The 13,769-nt window shown below is 47.8% G+C and overlaps 2 protein-coding genes across 2 annotated transcripts; one reads left to right on the forward strand and one right to left on the reverse strand.

The window, feature by feature from the left end:
* Positions 1 to 131: 131 nt before the first annotated feature.
* On the forward strand, positions 132 to 7,861 carry cap1 (CAP, adenylate cyclase-associated protein 1 (yeast)). Its single transcript, XM_014975177.2, has 13 exons — positions 132 to 285; positions 2,602 to 2,709; positions 2,896 to 2,996; positions 3,075 to 3,152; positions 3,523 to 3,666; positions 3,805 to 3,890; positions 3,970 to 4,075; positions 4,166 to 4,346; positions 5,388 to 5,578; positions 5,659 to 5,782; positions 6,225 to 6,307; positions 6,387 to 6,530; positions 7,193 to 7,861. The coding sequence occupies exons 2-13, from the start codon at positions 2,604 to 2,606 to the stop codon at positions 7,274 to 7,276; spliced, it is 1,428 nt and encodes a 475-aa protein (XP_014830663.1). The 5' UTR covers positions 132 to 285; positions 2,602 to 2,603; the 3' UTR covers positions 7,277 to 7,861.
* On the reverse strand, positions 7,861 to 13,736 carry ppt1 (palmitoyl-protein thioesterase 1 (ceroid-lipofuscinosis, neuronal 1, infantile)). Its single transcript, XM_014975179.2, has 10 exons — positions 13,667 to 13,736; positions 12,378 to 12,499; positions 11,190 to 11,299; positions 10,529 to 10,656; positions 10,384 to 10,454; positions 9,518 to 9,620; positions 9,359 to 9,449; positions 9,183 to 9,281; positions 9,032 to 9,103; positions 7,861 to 8,101 (listed from the first exon to the last, which is right to left on the reverse strand). The coding sequence occupies exons 2-10, from the start codon at positions 12,490 to 12,492 to the stop codon at positions 7,979 to 7,981; spliced, it is 912 nt and encodes a 303-aa protein (XP_014830665.1). The 5' UTR covers positions 12,493 to 12,499; positions 13,667 to 13,736; the 3' UTR covers positions 7,861 to 7,978.
* Positions 13,737 to 13,769: the final 33 nt, after the last annotated feature.

Genomic DNA, 13,769 nt, shown 5'->3' on the forward strand with positions numbered 1-13,769 from the left:
CGCTAACTGCAGCGTGCAGATAGAAGCATGTTTAGTTTCTGCTTCCTGCTGTCATGACGGTGCATGCAGCAGCCATGATGAGAGTAAGAAAAGCGCCGCTGCCCTCTGCCTCCGCGCTCCTTATATGGGAAAGGAATCAGGCTGAGAGGGGCGGAAACACGCCGCGGTGCCAGCCGGGTAAATTCACTTCATCCAGGAAGAAACCCACCGAAGCTCTGTCTGCTCTGCAGTCTGCACACCCTGCGACAGAACACGGACCAAATCACTGCTAGACCCAGTTAGCAGGTAGGCCGAACCGGAACGCATGTCACTGGTTTCACTGCGTTTACTGGTGAGGGGAACAAAGCGGAACTGGGAGCGGCTGGTCGGACGGAGAGGAGACCGACAGAGAAATCAGGAACTTCAGGGAGGGAGCGACCCGGAAAACAGATTAACGGCGTTTATTCCGTCCAGACAATCAAACCGGCTCGGTTCTGCCGCAGTCAGCTGACCCATTTCAATGCTCCCAACAGAACTCGTTGGGTTAAATAAGCTGTTCTGACCCGTTTAGTTAACCCGTTTAATTGCCCCCCTCCCGCTGCAGCGGCTGTGTTTTCAGACGGTGTTCTGGATGGTTTGGTAACCCCTGCAGGTGGTTCCTCGGTTCTGAAGCGGCTTCCTGCACAGGACCAACGGAACTGTTGATTCAGTTCTGGCCGGTGGTACTGGTTCTGTGTCTGAAGGTAGCGGGTCGGTTAGCCGGGTCTACATCTAACGGGACGCAGATGTGAACTCAACATGCCCGGCGCTGCTAGCTTAGCTTTAGCCTGGCTGGCAAATCTCATTAACAACGTCAGCAGCCTGGACGTCATTTGTGGCCCACCTGTGGTCCAGGTGAAGGCTGCGGGCGGCTGGGTGTGTATCCTTCCGCGGCCGGAACACCTTTCAGCCTGGAATGAAGGCTGCAGAGCGGGACGGGCCCTGCTTTCTGTCTGTCCCCCTCCGCCGGTCAAACCCCGCACAGGCCAAACCAGAACCCAAAAGGCTCCAGGCTGATTCTGCTGGGATGGAACCGGAACCTTTTGGGTTCTGCAGAAGCTGTCTGGGTTGACGGGAAGTGAATCCTGCAGGAACTTTGACACCTTCAGGATTTCGCTGCAGGTCAGCCAGGATGCGGTTCTGTTGGGTCGACTCGGTTTTGTTGAAGTGGATCAGAACCGCAGTTTTTCTGATTTTGGACCAAATTGAGTTTTTCCACGGGTTTCTGTGGTTTAATTCCCAGTTATTCAGCAACTTCCTGTTTCAGCTCCATTGGCAACACTTCTGATCCGAAAGTTCAGAACCAGACCTGCCTGCTGGCTTCTGATTGGCTCCTCAGTTTTCCTGCTGCAGCTGTTTACTTCCTGTCTGTCCCCTGAAGCCCCGCCCCCTGCAGGTGAGTCAGTCACCTGGGAGCCCCACCCTGCCTGAAGGTGTTGCCTCCGGTTAACGTTTAACTGGTTTCCTCATGAAGGTCCAAAGTGACACAGAGCCTCATTAATGGGTTCTGGATCAGAACCAGAGAGGCATCCGGTTTTCCTCCAGTTCTTCTCAGGTCCTCTCTTCTTTGGGATTCTGAGTTCATAAAGTCGAGTTTTTGTAAATTCCTGGGAAACTCCAGTTTATTCCTAGTTCTGACCCGTTTCTCCTCAGAACCGCCGGTCCGACCGGCTTCCTGCAGCTTCAGCTGGGATTTCCCGTCTGTCGCTTTTCTGGAAACTTTCATCTGAAGTTCAGGGAGAAACGAGTTCAGGCCTGCAGCAGTCTGAGTTAAATTTAAACAAATTTAAACAAATTTGATGATAAATTTGGTTAAAATGCAGAAAAGGAACCAGGAGAAATCAGCTGGATTCTGGGTGTACAAACATTTTGTCATATAAAAATACTTTTCCAAAATCACAATACAAAATGTTTTTTTTTTTTTACATACATGACGATAATTTAAACATGAATGATTTTAAACATATTTTTTTTGTAGGAACGGGATCATAGATCCAAAACTTGAAATGTTTTTTCCTCATTAAATTAAATCATCCAGTTTTATTTTGGTCTCGATTGAAGAAAACAGACAAAATATTTCAGAGTATTTCATATTTTTTCCAGTAAAAACAGGAAGTGGGAGGTCTTCATCTGCAAACACTTCCTGTAGAGTGTAACAATCAATGGTTACATGTAGTCCTGGTTACCGTGGCAGCAAAAGAAATGTTTATTTCGTCTAATATTTTAAGTAGATTAGTATTTTTGTCCTGATTTATTTGATCTGTGGCGGCTAACGGCCCCCGACCCTCACTTTGAACACCCTTGGTGTGGCCGGCTGGTTCTGGGTGTGAGCTCTGCAGAACCAATAGCCCAATCAGAACCGACCCGATCTGCGGTACCAGCAGAACCGCCTGGTTGTTGTGGAAAGTTTTCTGATCCTTTAATGAGCTGCAGCTCGTTAAGAGCTCAGCGGGCCATTAACGAGCTGCTGACCCAAACCCGTTCTGGAGGAGCAGAACCCGGCCTGCTGGTTCTGGGTGGACCAACTCCTTCTGGATCAGAACCGCTGCAGTCGTGTCACTTCCTGTTTCCTGTCTCCTGCAGGAATGGCGGCGGAGCTGGCGAGTCTGGTGCAGCGGCTGGAGGTGGCGGTGGGCCGGCTGGAGGCCGTGTCGGGCCCGGCGGGCGGCGCCGCAGGTTCTGCTGGGGGAGGTAAGCCGGGCTTGACCGGTTCTGGTTCTCCTGAAGGTTCTACAAACCAAAAGAATTCACAGGTCCAGTTAGAACCAGTTCTGTTCTGGGTTCTGGGTCAGACAGGTCCAGATCAGAACTGGTTTGGTTCATAACCAGTTTGGGTCAGGACCGGTCTGGATCAGAACCCTGTCCGTTCCCTCCTAGCCGTGGCGGCGTTCGTGGAGGCGTATGATGACATCATCAGCGGTCCCGTGGCGCAGTACGTCGCCCTGAGCCAGCAGATCGGAGGAGACGTCCAGAAACACGTAGGTCACCCCCCACAGGCGGGGCGTCGCCGTGGAGACGGCGTTGCCATGGTAACCCTGCTCTGTGCTCCTCCTCAGGCGGACATGATGAAGCAGGCGTTCTCCAGCCAGAGGAAGCTCCTCGCCACGGCTTCCTCCTCCCAGAAGCCCTCAGACGTGAGTAAAGAACCGACCCAACCCGGTTTGGTTCTGATAGCAGCAGACAGTTGGTGGTTCTGACCCGGTTCAGTCGGATCCAAACCTCTGCAGCTGGTTGATCAGAACCATCTATCTGGCCCGGTACCACAGCGGTCCATTTAAACCGCGCCGGGTCATTTTAGACTCAATAAAACAAGTTTATTCCTGCATGTAAACAAAACAGAGGTTCTAAATGGCTCCTGGTGTCGGCCCGGTTCTGTCTGAGCAGCAGAACCTCTGGATGAGATCAGAGGTCAAACCAGAACCAAGAGAGGAATCTGCTGCTGCTCTGATGTTACCGATGATGTCACTGTCTTACTGATGATGTCATCCTCCCTCTGCCCCCCAGTCGGTTCTGACGGCGCTCCTGCAGCCCGTCTCCAAGGCGATCCAGCAGGTCCAGGCGTTCCGGGAGCAGAACCGGACCTCTCCGCTCTTCAACCACTTGTCTGCTGTCAGCGAGAGCGTTCCCGCCCTTGGATGGGTTGCCATGGTAACACCCCGACTGTGTGTGTGGTTCTGAATGGTTCATGTTCATAGTTCACTGCTGGTTCGTTTGGAGAGAATGTGTGGTGCTGTTGCTTAGCAACCGTTGGCGTCTGGTAGAAACTAACGGTTCTGGTTCTGTCAGGCTCCGAAGCCCGGTCCGTACGTTAAGGAGATGCAGGACGCCGCCATGTTCTACACCAACCGGGTCCTCAAGGACTACAAGGAGAAGTCAGTACAGCTGCCTCCTGTTTCCTGTCCAGACAGGAAGTGGGTTCCTCATGTCTCCTGTCCCTTCCTGTCCCTGCAGAGACAAGATGCATGTGGACTGGGTGAAGGCCTACGTCTCCATCTGGACCGAGCTGCAGAACTACATCAAGCAGCACCACACCACCGGCCTGAGCTGGAGCAAGACCGTGAGTAACCGGACCGGACCTGGAACCGGAACCGGACCAATTCCATCCCTTTATTTGTCGCTGACGTCCATCTTGTCTCGCCGTCCTCAGGGTCCGGTCGCCGCGGCCTCTGTGGCTCCGCCCAGCGCGCCGGCCGGCGGCCCCCCGCCCCCGCCGGGCCCCCCCCCTCCACCCGAGGAGCTGAGCGGCGCTCCAGGAGGCGGCAGCGGCGGCGCCACCACCAGGAACGCTCTGTTCGCCGCCATCAACCAGGGAGCCGACATCACCAGAGGTCAGAGGTTAATCGACCAAAAAATATAAGAAATTTATATAAAGATGTATTTTTATAAATGTCTTTTGTATTTGAGAAATTCAGTTCTTTATATTTTTCACAGAAAAATGTTTAATAAAAAGGAAAGTAAATAATTTTCATTTACCGTATTTTCTGGATTATAAGGCGCATGCTAAAACATACGGTCAGCAAAAAAAAGGTAACGGAAACCAAACAGTAAGTTTAGTTTAACTTTATTCGACTGTGTAACAATACACTCAGCTTGTTTTTTATTCTAATTCTTCTTATCTGAATTGAACAGCATGTTTTCCCATCAAACATGCCAGGTTCCCTCTCATCATCGGAGTCGGACTCGTTTCCAGGTGGCTGTTCAGCAGCGATGCGGCTTCAGGCCGATGCATTAGCCAGGCATCCACCATCCATTGGTGGCGTAACTCGCCCGGCGCCGCCTCCCGTCTCAGTAAACTGTGTTCAGTCTGTCGTCCATCGCTCCCACGCCGCTCCCAACTTCTGTTTGAACGGCCTGTTTACACCGATGTCCAGCAGTGGGAGTTCTTCTGTTAATCCTCCCGGAATGACGGCAAACTCAGAATCAGTTTGCTTCGCTTCCTTTTTCCCAGTAGCAGTGAGATTGGCGCGCATGGAGTCGCAGATGAACAGGGACGGTGATGCCTGGAAAAACCGATCTGGTTTTTACCGAGGCTATGCTGCAGAACTCGGACAACAATCCCTGATTGGTTTATCGCTGCCAGCGTACTACTTTACGTATTACGTAACGTCCTCTGATTGGTTTATCGCTGCTGCCGTCTGAACTTTACGTATTGCGCCTGTCAGTGCACACATTCGGCGCACTGCTGATTTTTGAAAAAATGTAAGGCTTTTAGGTGCCTTAAAGTCCAGATAATACGGTAATAATTCAATATTATTAAATTTAAGGTTTAAATCTCTAATATTTTCCATTGCTGTGGTTCCATTGAGGTTCTATTGAGGTTCTGTTCGGTTCCACTGCAGCAGCTTCACTCTGATTTTTAACCCTGTCAGGCCTGAAGCACGTCAGTGACGACCAGAAAACCCACAAGAACCCGGCGCTGAGGGGCCAGGCGGGCCAGGCGGCCCCGGTCCGTACCGGACCCAAACCGTTCTCCTCGGCCACGCCCCGACCCGCCGGGTCCGCCGCACCGACCCGCACGCTGCCACCGGTTCTGGAGCTGGAGGGAAAGAAGTGGAAAGTGGTGAGTGGGTGGTTCTGGTGGCTCTGGCCATCTGGAGCTGTGAGCGCTGTGACCCACTGGTTCTGGTTCTGATTCTGCAGGAGAACCAGGAAGGGGCCCAGGGCCTGGTGATCAGCAACACGGAGCTGAAGCAGGTGGTCTACGCCTACAAGTGCAACCAGAGCACGCTGCAGGTCAAAGGCAAAATCAACTCCATCACCATCGGTAAGGGCTCAGAACCGGGTCAGAACCTTTAGGTCCACAATCATTCGTGATTAAAAATCAGATTTTTACTTTCCTGGTTTATTTCCTGTGTTGCCAGTGAGGAAACGGCTCCTCCTGCTGGCCGTGTTTAGAAATCACTCATTGAATCATTGACCATAAAACGGAGCCAAACAAACTGTTTAAATAAAAATCTGAGATTCCATAACTTCATATTTTAATTTTATTTGTATATCAGATGCTTATTAAATTGTGAAACTGTTTAAATGAGGAAACTTTGCTTCAGGTTTTCCTAAAAATAAAAATATCTGATCAGCTGACCAATCAGAGCACTGGGCAGTGATTCAGGATGCCTGATTGGCCGATGAAGCTCCAGCAGATTTAAAAGTTAAAGCCATATTTTCAGATTTAAACTGTGATGTAATAAAGCGATGCTGATCCTCAGACAGCTGTAAGAAGATGGGTCTGGTGTTCGACGACGTCGTCGGCATCGTGGAGGTCATCAACTGCAGAGACGTCAAGGTCCAGGTGCGTACGTCTCCTGGATCCGGTCCTGGTTCTGGACCCGGTCCTGGTTCCAGCTGCTGACAGACCCGTCTCTCTGCAGGTCATGGGGAAAATTCCGACCATCTCCATCAACAAGACGGACGGTTGCCATGTTTACCTGAGCAAAGACTCGCTGAGCTGTGAGGTCATCAGCGCCAAGAGCTCCGAGATGAACATCCTGGTTCCCAACAAGGACGGAGAGTTTGTGAGTAACTCAGAACCGGTTCTGGTCCAACACAGTCTCCTCAAAAAAACGGGGTCAGGCGGATTACCTCTGAGCAGCCGGTGTCTTACCTGGAGAATCCAACTGCAGACAGTCGGCCATGTTTGGACCCGTTTCGGTTCAGTTCTGGTTTGTCGGGTCTGGAACTGTTGATCCGGTCAGACCAGAAACCTGATCTGAATTTAGCTGAAATGTTTATGAAGCTAACAGGAAGTCAGAAGTCTGATTGATTGATTAGAGCAGATTATCAAGCTTCAAATAGACTTCAGACTTGACCTTTGACCTGGACTCATGTTCGATACTTGAGTTTCAGTTTTTTATCTATATTGAATCTCCTGGCTGCTTGTCTTGTGAAAGGATGAACCTGATTATTAGCCAGTGAAATTACTGGATTATTATGGGATGCTATGGTCTCCTAGCAACCAGCTCATGCTAGCTTCAGCTTCATAATAATGACTACATGAATGTATCGTCACCTGAACGCTGCTTTGAATCATTTCAGAACAAAACAAACGTAAATGACCTCTGACCTGCTCTTGTTGCTAAGCTAACAGCTATGCTGCATGAACACTTCCTGCTGGAAACATCAAAATAAAAGCTGTTGCTTAGTTTGGTTGAACTGGTTTGTCCTTCCTGTCCTCCAGACGGAGCTTCCTGTTCCGGAGCAGTTCAAGACCGTCTGGGATGGCCAGAAGCTTGTTACCACAGCAACAGAGATCGCAGGCTAGGCGGAGCCCCGCCCCCTCACCACCTGACTGATTGACCCCGCCAACCAGCTAATGTCACACTGTAGACTGAGATTCAGACCTCATGAGTTAACCCCCCCACCCCTCCCCCGCCTCCTATCAGCCAATCACAGCTGCAGCTGACCCTTCATTAGCCAATGAGAGGGCTGCTCGTGCCTGGAGCAGATCCTCCAGCCAATCGGCAGCAAACAGCTGAGAGCGTAGATTAGATTCTCAGCAGCCAATCGGCCGTCAAGACGCTTCCTTGTTTCCTGCTCCACTTCCTGTTTCATTATTATGCAACTTCCTGTTAAAGCACCTAGAAAATCAACTAAAGCATCACTTTGCTTCTGCTGAGTTCAATCCGGTTCAAACAATCCAGATCAGGTGGGAATAAAGCTCCAGGTTTCCCAGGACATTCCCGAGCGTTAGCATCATTCCATGTTGGAGACAGAAAGCTGCACCTTGATTCACCTGGAAGTGGTGACCAATCTGTAAACATGTTTTCTTTTTTTCTCACTTCTTTATTTTTGGGTCCAAACTGAAATGTTCTCATCAGTGCTGAGTCATTAAAATGTTGCAATAACAGCAGGAAGTTTGTGTCTTTATTGGGTTAAAAGCAGCATCATTCACAACAGGAAGCTAAAATCACCTGGAAAGAATCAGTGCAAAAGAGGAGTTTCTGCTGCAGCGCCCTCTGCTGATCTACCTGAGGAAGGGCAGCAGGTTGGCAGTGAACCATTCCCTGCTGAACTGGAGGTGATCTCCGTCTGTGGAGAGGAAGACCAGCTTATGGGCTTTATCCATGGCGGCCAGGCCCAGACGGTCCTGCAGGAAAACAGAGTTTAAAAAGTAAACGGTTTAAACCGAGTCCAGAAGAGAAAACATCCAAACAGTTCAGAGGTTAAAAAATCTCATCCCCTCTTCAGATTTAACAGGACACAGTTATGATTTTATTGTTTTATGTTAAAACTCTTCCTGCATGTCAGGCTGAAGCAGATTTAGTGAAAATAACTGGACTGACTAAAACCAGAAAAGCATTTTCCCTCAGTCCAGCTGAACAAAACTGCAAACTTCACAGAAAATGTTGGGAAAAGACAACCGTTTTTTTTGTATGTTCTAAAACAAAAAACATTTATAGATATCGTCTTCTATGTAAATAAATGTAAATGACCATAAAGTCGAAACAAAAGAATAAATATAGATAATTGTAAAACTGCTAAAATGAGCATTTATGTATTTTTAAAACATTTGTTGGTTCTGAACTTTTAACCAAATGGAGCGATCTGCAGAACATCAGGGAGCTTCAGCTGGAAGCACTGACCTCTGACCCCTCCAGCAGCAGCTGTTTGTGAACATTCAAGTAGAAAAATAATTTTTTGTACAAGTTGATTTTAAAATTGAAGGAATTATTTTTTATTAAAATTTTTGTTCCTCTAAATCAGGGGTGTCCAAAGTGCGTCCTGGAGGCCCGGCATCCTGCATGTTTTAGTCTCTCCCTGGTTTAACTCACCTGGATCCAATGATGCTCGTTAGGCCTGAGCAGAACCCCGACCTGCTGAGGAGGCCGTTTCTACCAGCAGGAGAGAATAAAACATGCAGGGGCCTCTTTGGAGGCTAAATGATGAACCATTTCCACAGCAGAGTGAAAAGCTTCAGTTTCATAGTTTCACCAGCAGGAGGCAGCAGAACGCCAACAGGATCTGCTCCAGTGCCGGGTTCTGCTGTTTTGTGGTTCTGGTCCGGTTGGACTGTTACCTCTCTGTAGAGGGCGCTCTCCTGCAGCGTCTCCGTCTCCTTGGCCTGACCCGCCTTCAGGAAGCCAAACCACTGCAGGAGGAAACATATGCAGCTAAATCACCTCAGCCTGTGGGTTTCAACGGGTCAGAACCAGAACCGGGTCGGTTACCTCGGTATCGACCGGGTCCACCACGGTGTCCTGCAGGAACTTCACCATGACGAACTTCTGCAGCTGTTGCAGGTTCTTCCTGTACGTCTCATTGACGACCTGAAACAGACGGGATCCGGGTCAGCGGTTCTGAAGTCGGGGCGGCCAGGTCGGACCGTCACAGCTGAGGTTCTGACCCGCTCCTGGTTGATGTCGGCCAGGAAGAGGCTGTGCTGCTTGTACAGGTCGTCGTTGAGCGGGTCGTGCCAGTACTGGGCCTGAACGAGGCTGAAACCCAAACAGAACCGTTACGGCAGGCAGAACCGGGAAACGGGACGGTCGTCATGGTAACTCACTGTTTCTGGACCAGGTCGCTGTAGGCGCCGCGGTTCAGCGCCTCCCGGATCATGTCGCAGATGTGGGAGCTCTCACCTGGACACCTGGGCAGCCCGTACACACCTGAGCGATCAGAGACAGCTCGCTGTTAGACGCCCCGGTTCTGGTTCTGGTTCTGGTTCTGGTTCTGGTTCTGCCTGCTGAAAAAGAGCCACTCCTTCCTACCGTCACCCTGTGCTTGTTCAGGATGAGAATCAGAGTATGTGGGTCTGCTAATGCGCTAATACTGGAGTTAATTTTTCATTTAGCGCTTTAGCATTTTGCTAACTTTGGTAATGTTTAGTACATTTAGCTTCCCCCAAATTAATTTTTCAGATAAATTCTAAAGTGCTAATTTAAATGGTTGAAGTTAGCACTTTATCATTAGCTTTGGCTAAATGCTAAGTTGGTGTAGCACTGTATTGTTAGCATAACTAATGTTTGTAGTTAGAGCTTTAGCATATTTACTAACTTTGGAAGCGCGTAGCACACTTAGCTTTCCCTTTTTGCAAAAGTTTCATATTTTTCTTTACTTTAAAACCTGAGAATAAAACTAAAAGGGGGGTTCTTTAAAAATATCAAAACATTTTCTATAGTGGATGTTTATCAAAATTTATAAGGTGCCTTTTTCTAAAAGTTATGTAACATTTGTGGCTCCAAACAAGTTTTCTTGTGGCTCTTGAGGTAAAATCTGCAAAAAGCAGTGATGGTGTTTCTTCCATATCAACACATGGAAACCTCTGAAACATGAAGCTGAGCTCCTGCAGACTAGCTGCAGCAGAAGTGAAACTCTAGGCAGTAATGTTGTGAAACTCCCAGCAGGAAGTGAGCTAACCATAGAGTGTACCTTGATGCTGGCCGCCGACGGAGATCAGTGTTCTCATTGGTGGAGAGGGACAGCGCTGAGCCACGGCTCTCCTGTAAGAGCAGAGGACAGGAGTCAGACGGAGCTTCCTCATTCAGGCTGAAACCTTCTGAACAAACTCCCGTACAGAAACTGGCCTCCCTGGGAGAAACCCATGGCGTTGTAGCCGCCCTGCAGCCGGGCGTCCTGCGCCAGCTGGCTGCACACCATCGACACCTGAGTGTTCACGTCCAGGAAGAAACCGTTCTCCGTGTCCTGCAGGACGAACCGTCACTCTGTTGTTAATCACATTTTAATCAAACTATGACTGCAAAAACGCATCTTTTTCCATTCCGAACCTCTTCCTGCTGCTAAGTTATTGAATAAATAAACATCTGAGCTCAACAACAACAAACACATTTATGGATTTAATCTGTTCTTCAGGTTCTTCAACCAACAAATTGAAGCAAAAAGTTTCAGGAACTCTGATCATTCATGGAGCTTCTTTAGACGCTACATGTTTAGCATTGAGACGCTATTTTAGGATAGCACAGCTTCACTGATAGGCTAACTTCTTTTAGCACAACTTGCGCACACCAATCTTTTCCAGCATCCAATCAGATTGGTTAGAAGCAGAAATTAAAACCCAGAGACTGTTAGCGACGTAGCTGCTGTTAGCGACGTAGCTGCTGTTCCAGAAACACAAAATATGTATTTCACATATGAACATAAAATACAAAATAGAGACTAATTCTGTTAAAATGTTTACAGCGTTTCAATGGGAACCCGTTGCCAGGGGGACTGGTTACCTCGACCACGTTCTTCCCGATCATCAGAGAGAGAACGTAGATCCCTGGGATCTCCTCCTCCATCATCTTCTTTATGGATCCCATGCTGAGCGGGTTGCAGCAACTGTCACCTGGAGGACACAGAACCGGAAAAGAACCGGTAACAGAACCAGGAACAGAACCGGAAAAGAACCGGTAACAGAACCAGGAACAGAACCGGTAAAGAACCAGAACCAGAACCAGAACCAGAACCAGAACTGGGGCGTCTAACAGCGAGCTGTCTCTGATCGCTCAGGTGTGTACGGGCTGCCCAGGTGTCCAGGTGAGAGCTCCCACATCTGCGACATGATCCGGGAGGCGCTGAACCGCGGCGCCTACAGCGACCTGATCCAGAAACAGTGAGTTACCATGACGACCGTCCCGTTTCCCGGTTCTGCCTGCCGTAACGGTTCTGTTTGGGTTTCAGCCTCGTTCAGGCCCAGTACTGGCACGACCCGCTCAACGACGACCTGTACAAGCAGCACAGCCTCTTCCTGGCCGACATCAACCAGGAGCGGGTCAGAACCTCAGCTGTGACGGTCCGACCCGGCCGCCCCGACTTCAGAACCAATTTATAACATAATCCAGTAACTTTGTTACCTTCAGTTGTTATAAAAATGCTGTATATCAAATATGACCTATAAGAAATGTGTAATTTAACTCCTTAAAATTGTCTTTTTAAGAAGCTCCTGCTCTTCCTGAAGCTCCGCCTCCAGGAAGTCATCCCAACATGGCTCCTCTATTAACCCTTTAATGTTTTCACCAGTGTCGCTCTGAGCAGCAGCTCCTATAATGAACTCAGCAGCTGTTTGCCAATTGCTGCTGGCTAGTCTGACGGAGCTAATTGGGGGAGGAGCTGCGTCTTGGAGGCGGAGCTAAGTCCACCCAGGCATTTAGCGGCTGAATGGTTGCCATGGAGACTAAAGGATTCCTCACTCTTGGTTTGTTTTTGATGAAGAAAAACATGAAAGCACGATGGAAACATCAGAAAAGTGGATTTTACATGATACCGCCCCTTTAACAGAACCAGTAACAGAACCGGACTGGTAGGAGAACCAGTCAGAGCAGGATGGAAGGATTGATATAGAGCTACCAGAACCGGTACCAGTTCCAGCCTCTCTGGTTCTGGCTCTGACTGTAGTTGGCTGTATTACTCTAGAGCAGACTGACCCATCCCGTGCCACAGAACCAGAGGAACCGTCCCATTGTTGATGTCAGGAACTGGACCAGAGGCGACCAGCAGCACCGGAGCAGCCAGGGTCAGGGCGAGGAGGACGGCGGCCATCTTAAAACTGACAACACACAAACACAGGTCCGATTAGCAGCTGGAGATCCAGAACCACCTGGAGAACCTCCACAAATCTAGAGGAGAACATGTTGAAGTGAGACCTCCTGTTTGCACACAAGCTTTGTTGTTTTAATGTTTTCCATCTGTAGTCAAAATAATAAACAGGAAGTAGTCAGACCCTTATGGGTCCCACTGGAAGCATCAAATCCATAAAGTTTATGTTGAGTCTTCACTCTAAATTTATTTTATTATTTATTAATATAAGGTTTTAATTTTAGTCTTTAGACCAAACTTGATATTTTCTGTCTGACGTCATTTATAAATATTAAATCAGGTTTTATCATCAGTCTCTGTTCCAAACACTTTTTGCCTTTACTTTAGTAAAAAAAATATATTGAAGTAAAAAATAAATAAATTAATAATAATAATAATAATAATAATAATAATAATAATAATAATAATAATAATAATCCAGTTAATTCATAGAGCACAAATTCACAACAAGTGTCTCAGCAAATAGCTCTGCGGGTCAAAAAGAACTAATCTACAGACAGGAATATAAAATCCAGTCAATAAAAGTTGACATTTAATCCCAGTTCTAAGACTAGATCTGGGATTAAAGATTATAAATTTAGATCCAGATTATAATTTTATTTATTATTATCAGTACAGGAAAACTAGCAGATTGAATCAAGGCACTGACGACAAACCGTCATAATGAAAGGTTGATGATGATGATGATAAATCCTGATGTGCAGCATCTTAATCATTCAGAGTGACTGATCTCAGGTTCTGGTATCAGGTTCTGGTTCTGCTCGTTAATCTGGTCCGGACTCGCTCCTGTGTTTAGACTTCATATCTAATCAGCTCCTGGTTCTGGTTCTATTATTAAATCAGCAGGAAAGTCTACAGAATGCCCGATAAGGTCTGTTTGAACGTCTCAGAAACTAAAGATTATTATGGGATGTTACATTAGGTCACTGCGTCGTTTAACAGGAGCGAAATGACCGAAAACAGACCAATTAAAATCAGCTTTTATAGGAACAGAAGCGGCGCTTTGCTCCACTGAAGGTTCAGATTCATCAAATAAAACTTTAAAATCAGATTCTTCTTATTTATTAAACTTAAATAATATTGAAACTGTTATAAAACCTGAGAAAACGCAACTCACCGCCTGACTCTACTTCCTGTTTGATGGTTTAGCTGCTGGTCACGTGACTCTACTGTTTGGAATAAGCAGCCAATCAGAAGCCGGCTGAAGATAAGCTAGTTGT

This window comes from Poecilia mexicana, unplaced genomic scaffold, assembly GCF_051168715.1.
Source record: "Poecilia mexicana isolate PSO_F unplaced genomic scaffold, ASM5116871v1 scaffold_11, whole genome shotgun sequence".
In the NCBI taxonomy this organism is placed as follows: Eukaryota; Metazoa; Chordata; class Actinopteri; order Cyprinodontiformes; family Poeciliidae; genus Poecilia; species Poecilia mexicana.

What these genes read in the sequence shown, in the direction of transcription:
- cap1 (XM_014975177.2), top strand. Translation starts at nt 2,604, where the DNA reads ATGGCGGCGGAGCTGGCGAGTCTGGTGCAGCGGCTGGAGGTGGCGGTG. An exon ending in CCCTTGGATGGGTTGCCATG is followed by an intron (nt 3,667 to 3,804) that starts GTAACACCCCGA and finishes TGGTTCTGTCAG; the next exon opens with GCTCCGAAGCCCGGTCCGTA. An exon ending in GGGAGCCGACATCACCAGAG is followed by an intron (nt 4,347 to 5,387) that starts GTCAGAGGTTAA and finishes TAACCCTGTCAG; the next exon opens with GCCTGAAGCACGTCAGTGAC.
- ppt1 (XM_014975179.2), bottom strand. Translation starts at nt 12,492, where the DNA reads ATGGCCGCCGTCCTCCTCGCCCTGACCCTGGCTGCTCCGGTGCTGCTG. An exon ending in TCCCAGGGAGGCCAGTTTCT is followed by an intron (nt 10,455 to 10,528) that starts GTACGGGAGTTT and finishes CTGCTCTTACAG; the next exon opens with GAGAGCCGTGGCTCAGCGCT. An exon ending in TGGACCCGGTCGATACCGAG is followed by an intron (nt 9,104 to 9,182) that starts GTAACCGACCCG and finishes TTCCTCCTGCAG; the next exon opens with TGGTTTGGCTTCCTGAAGGC.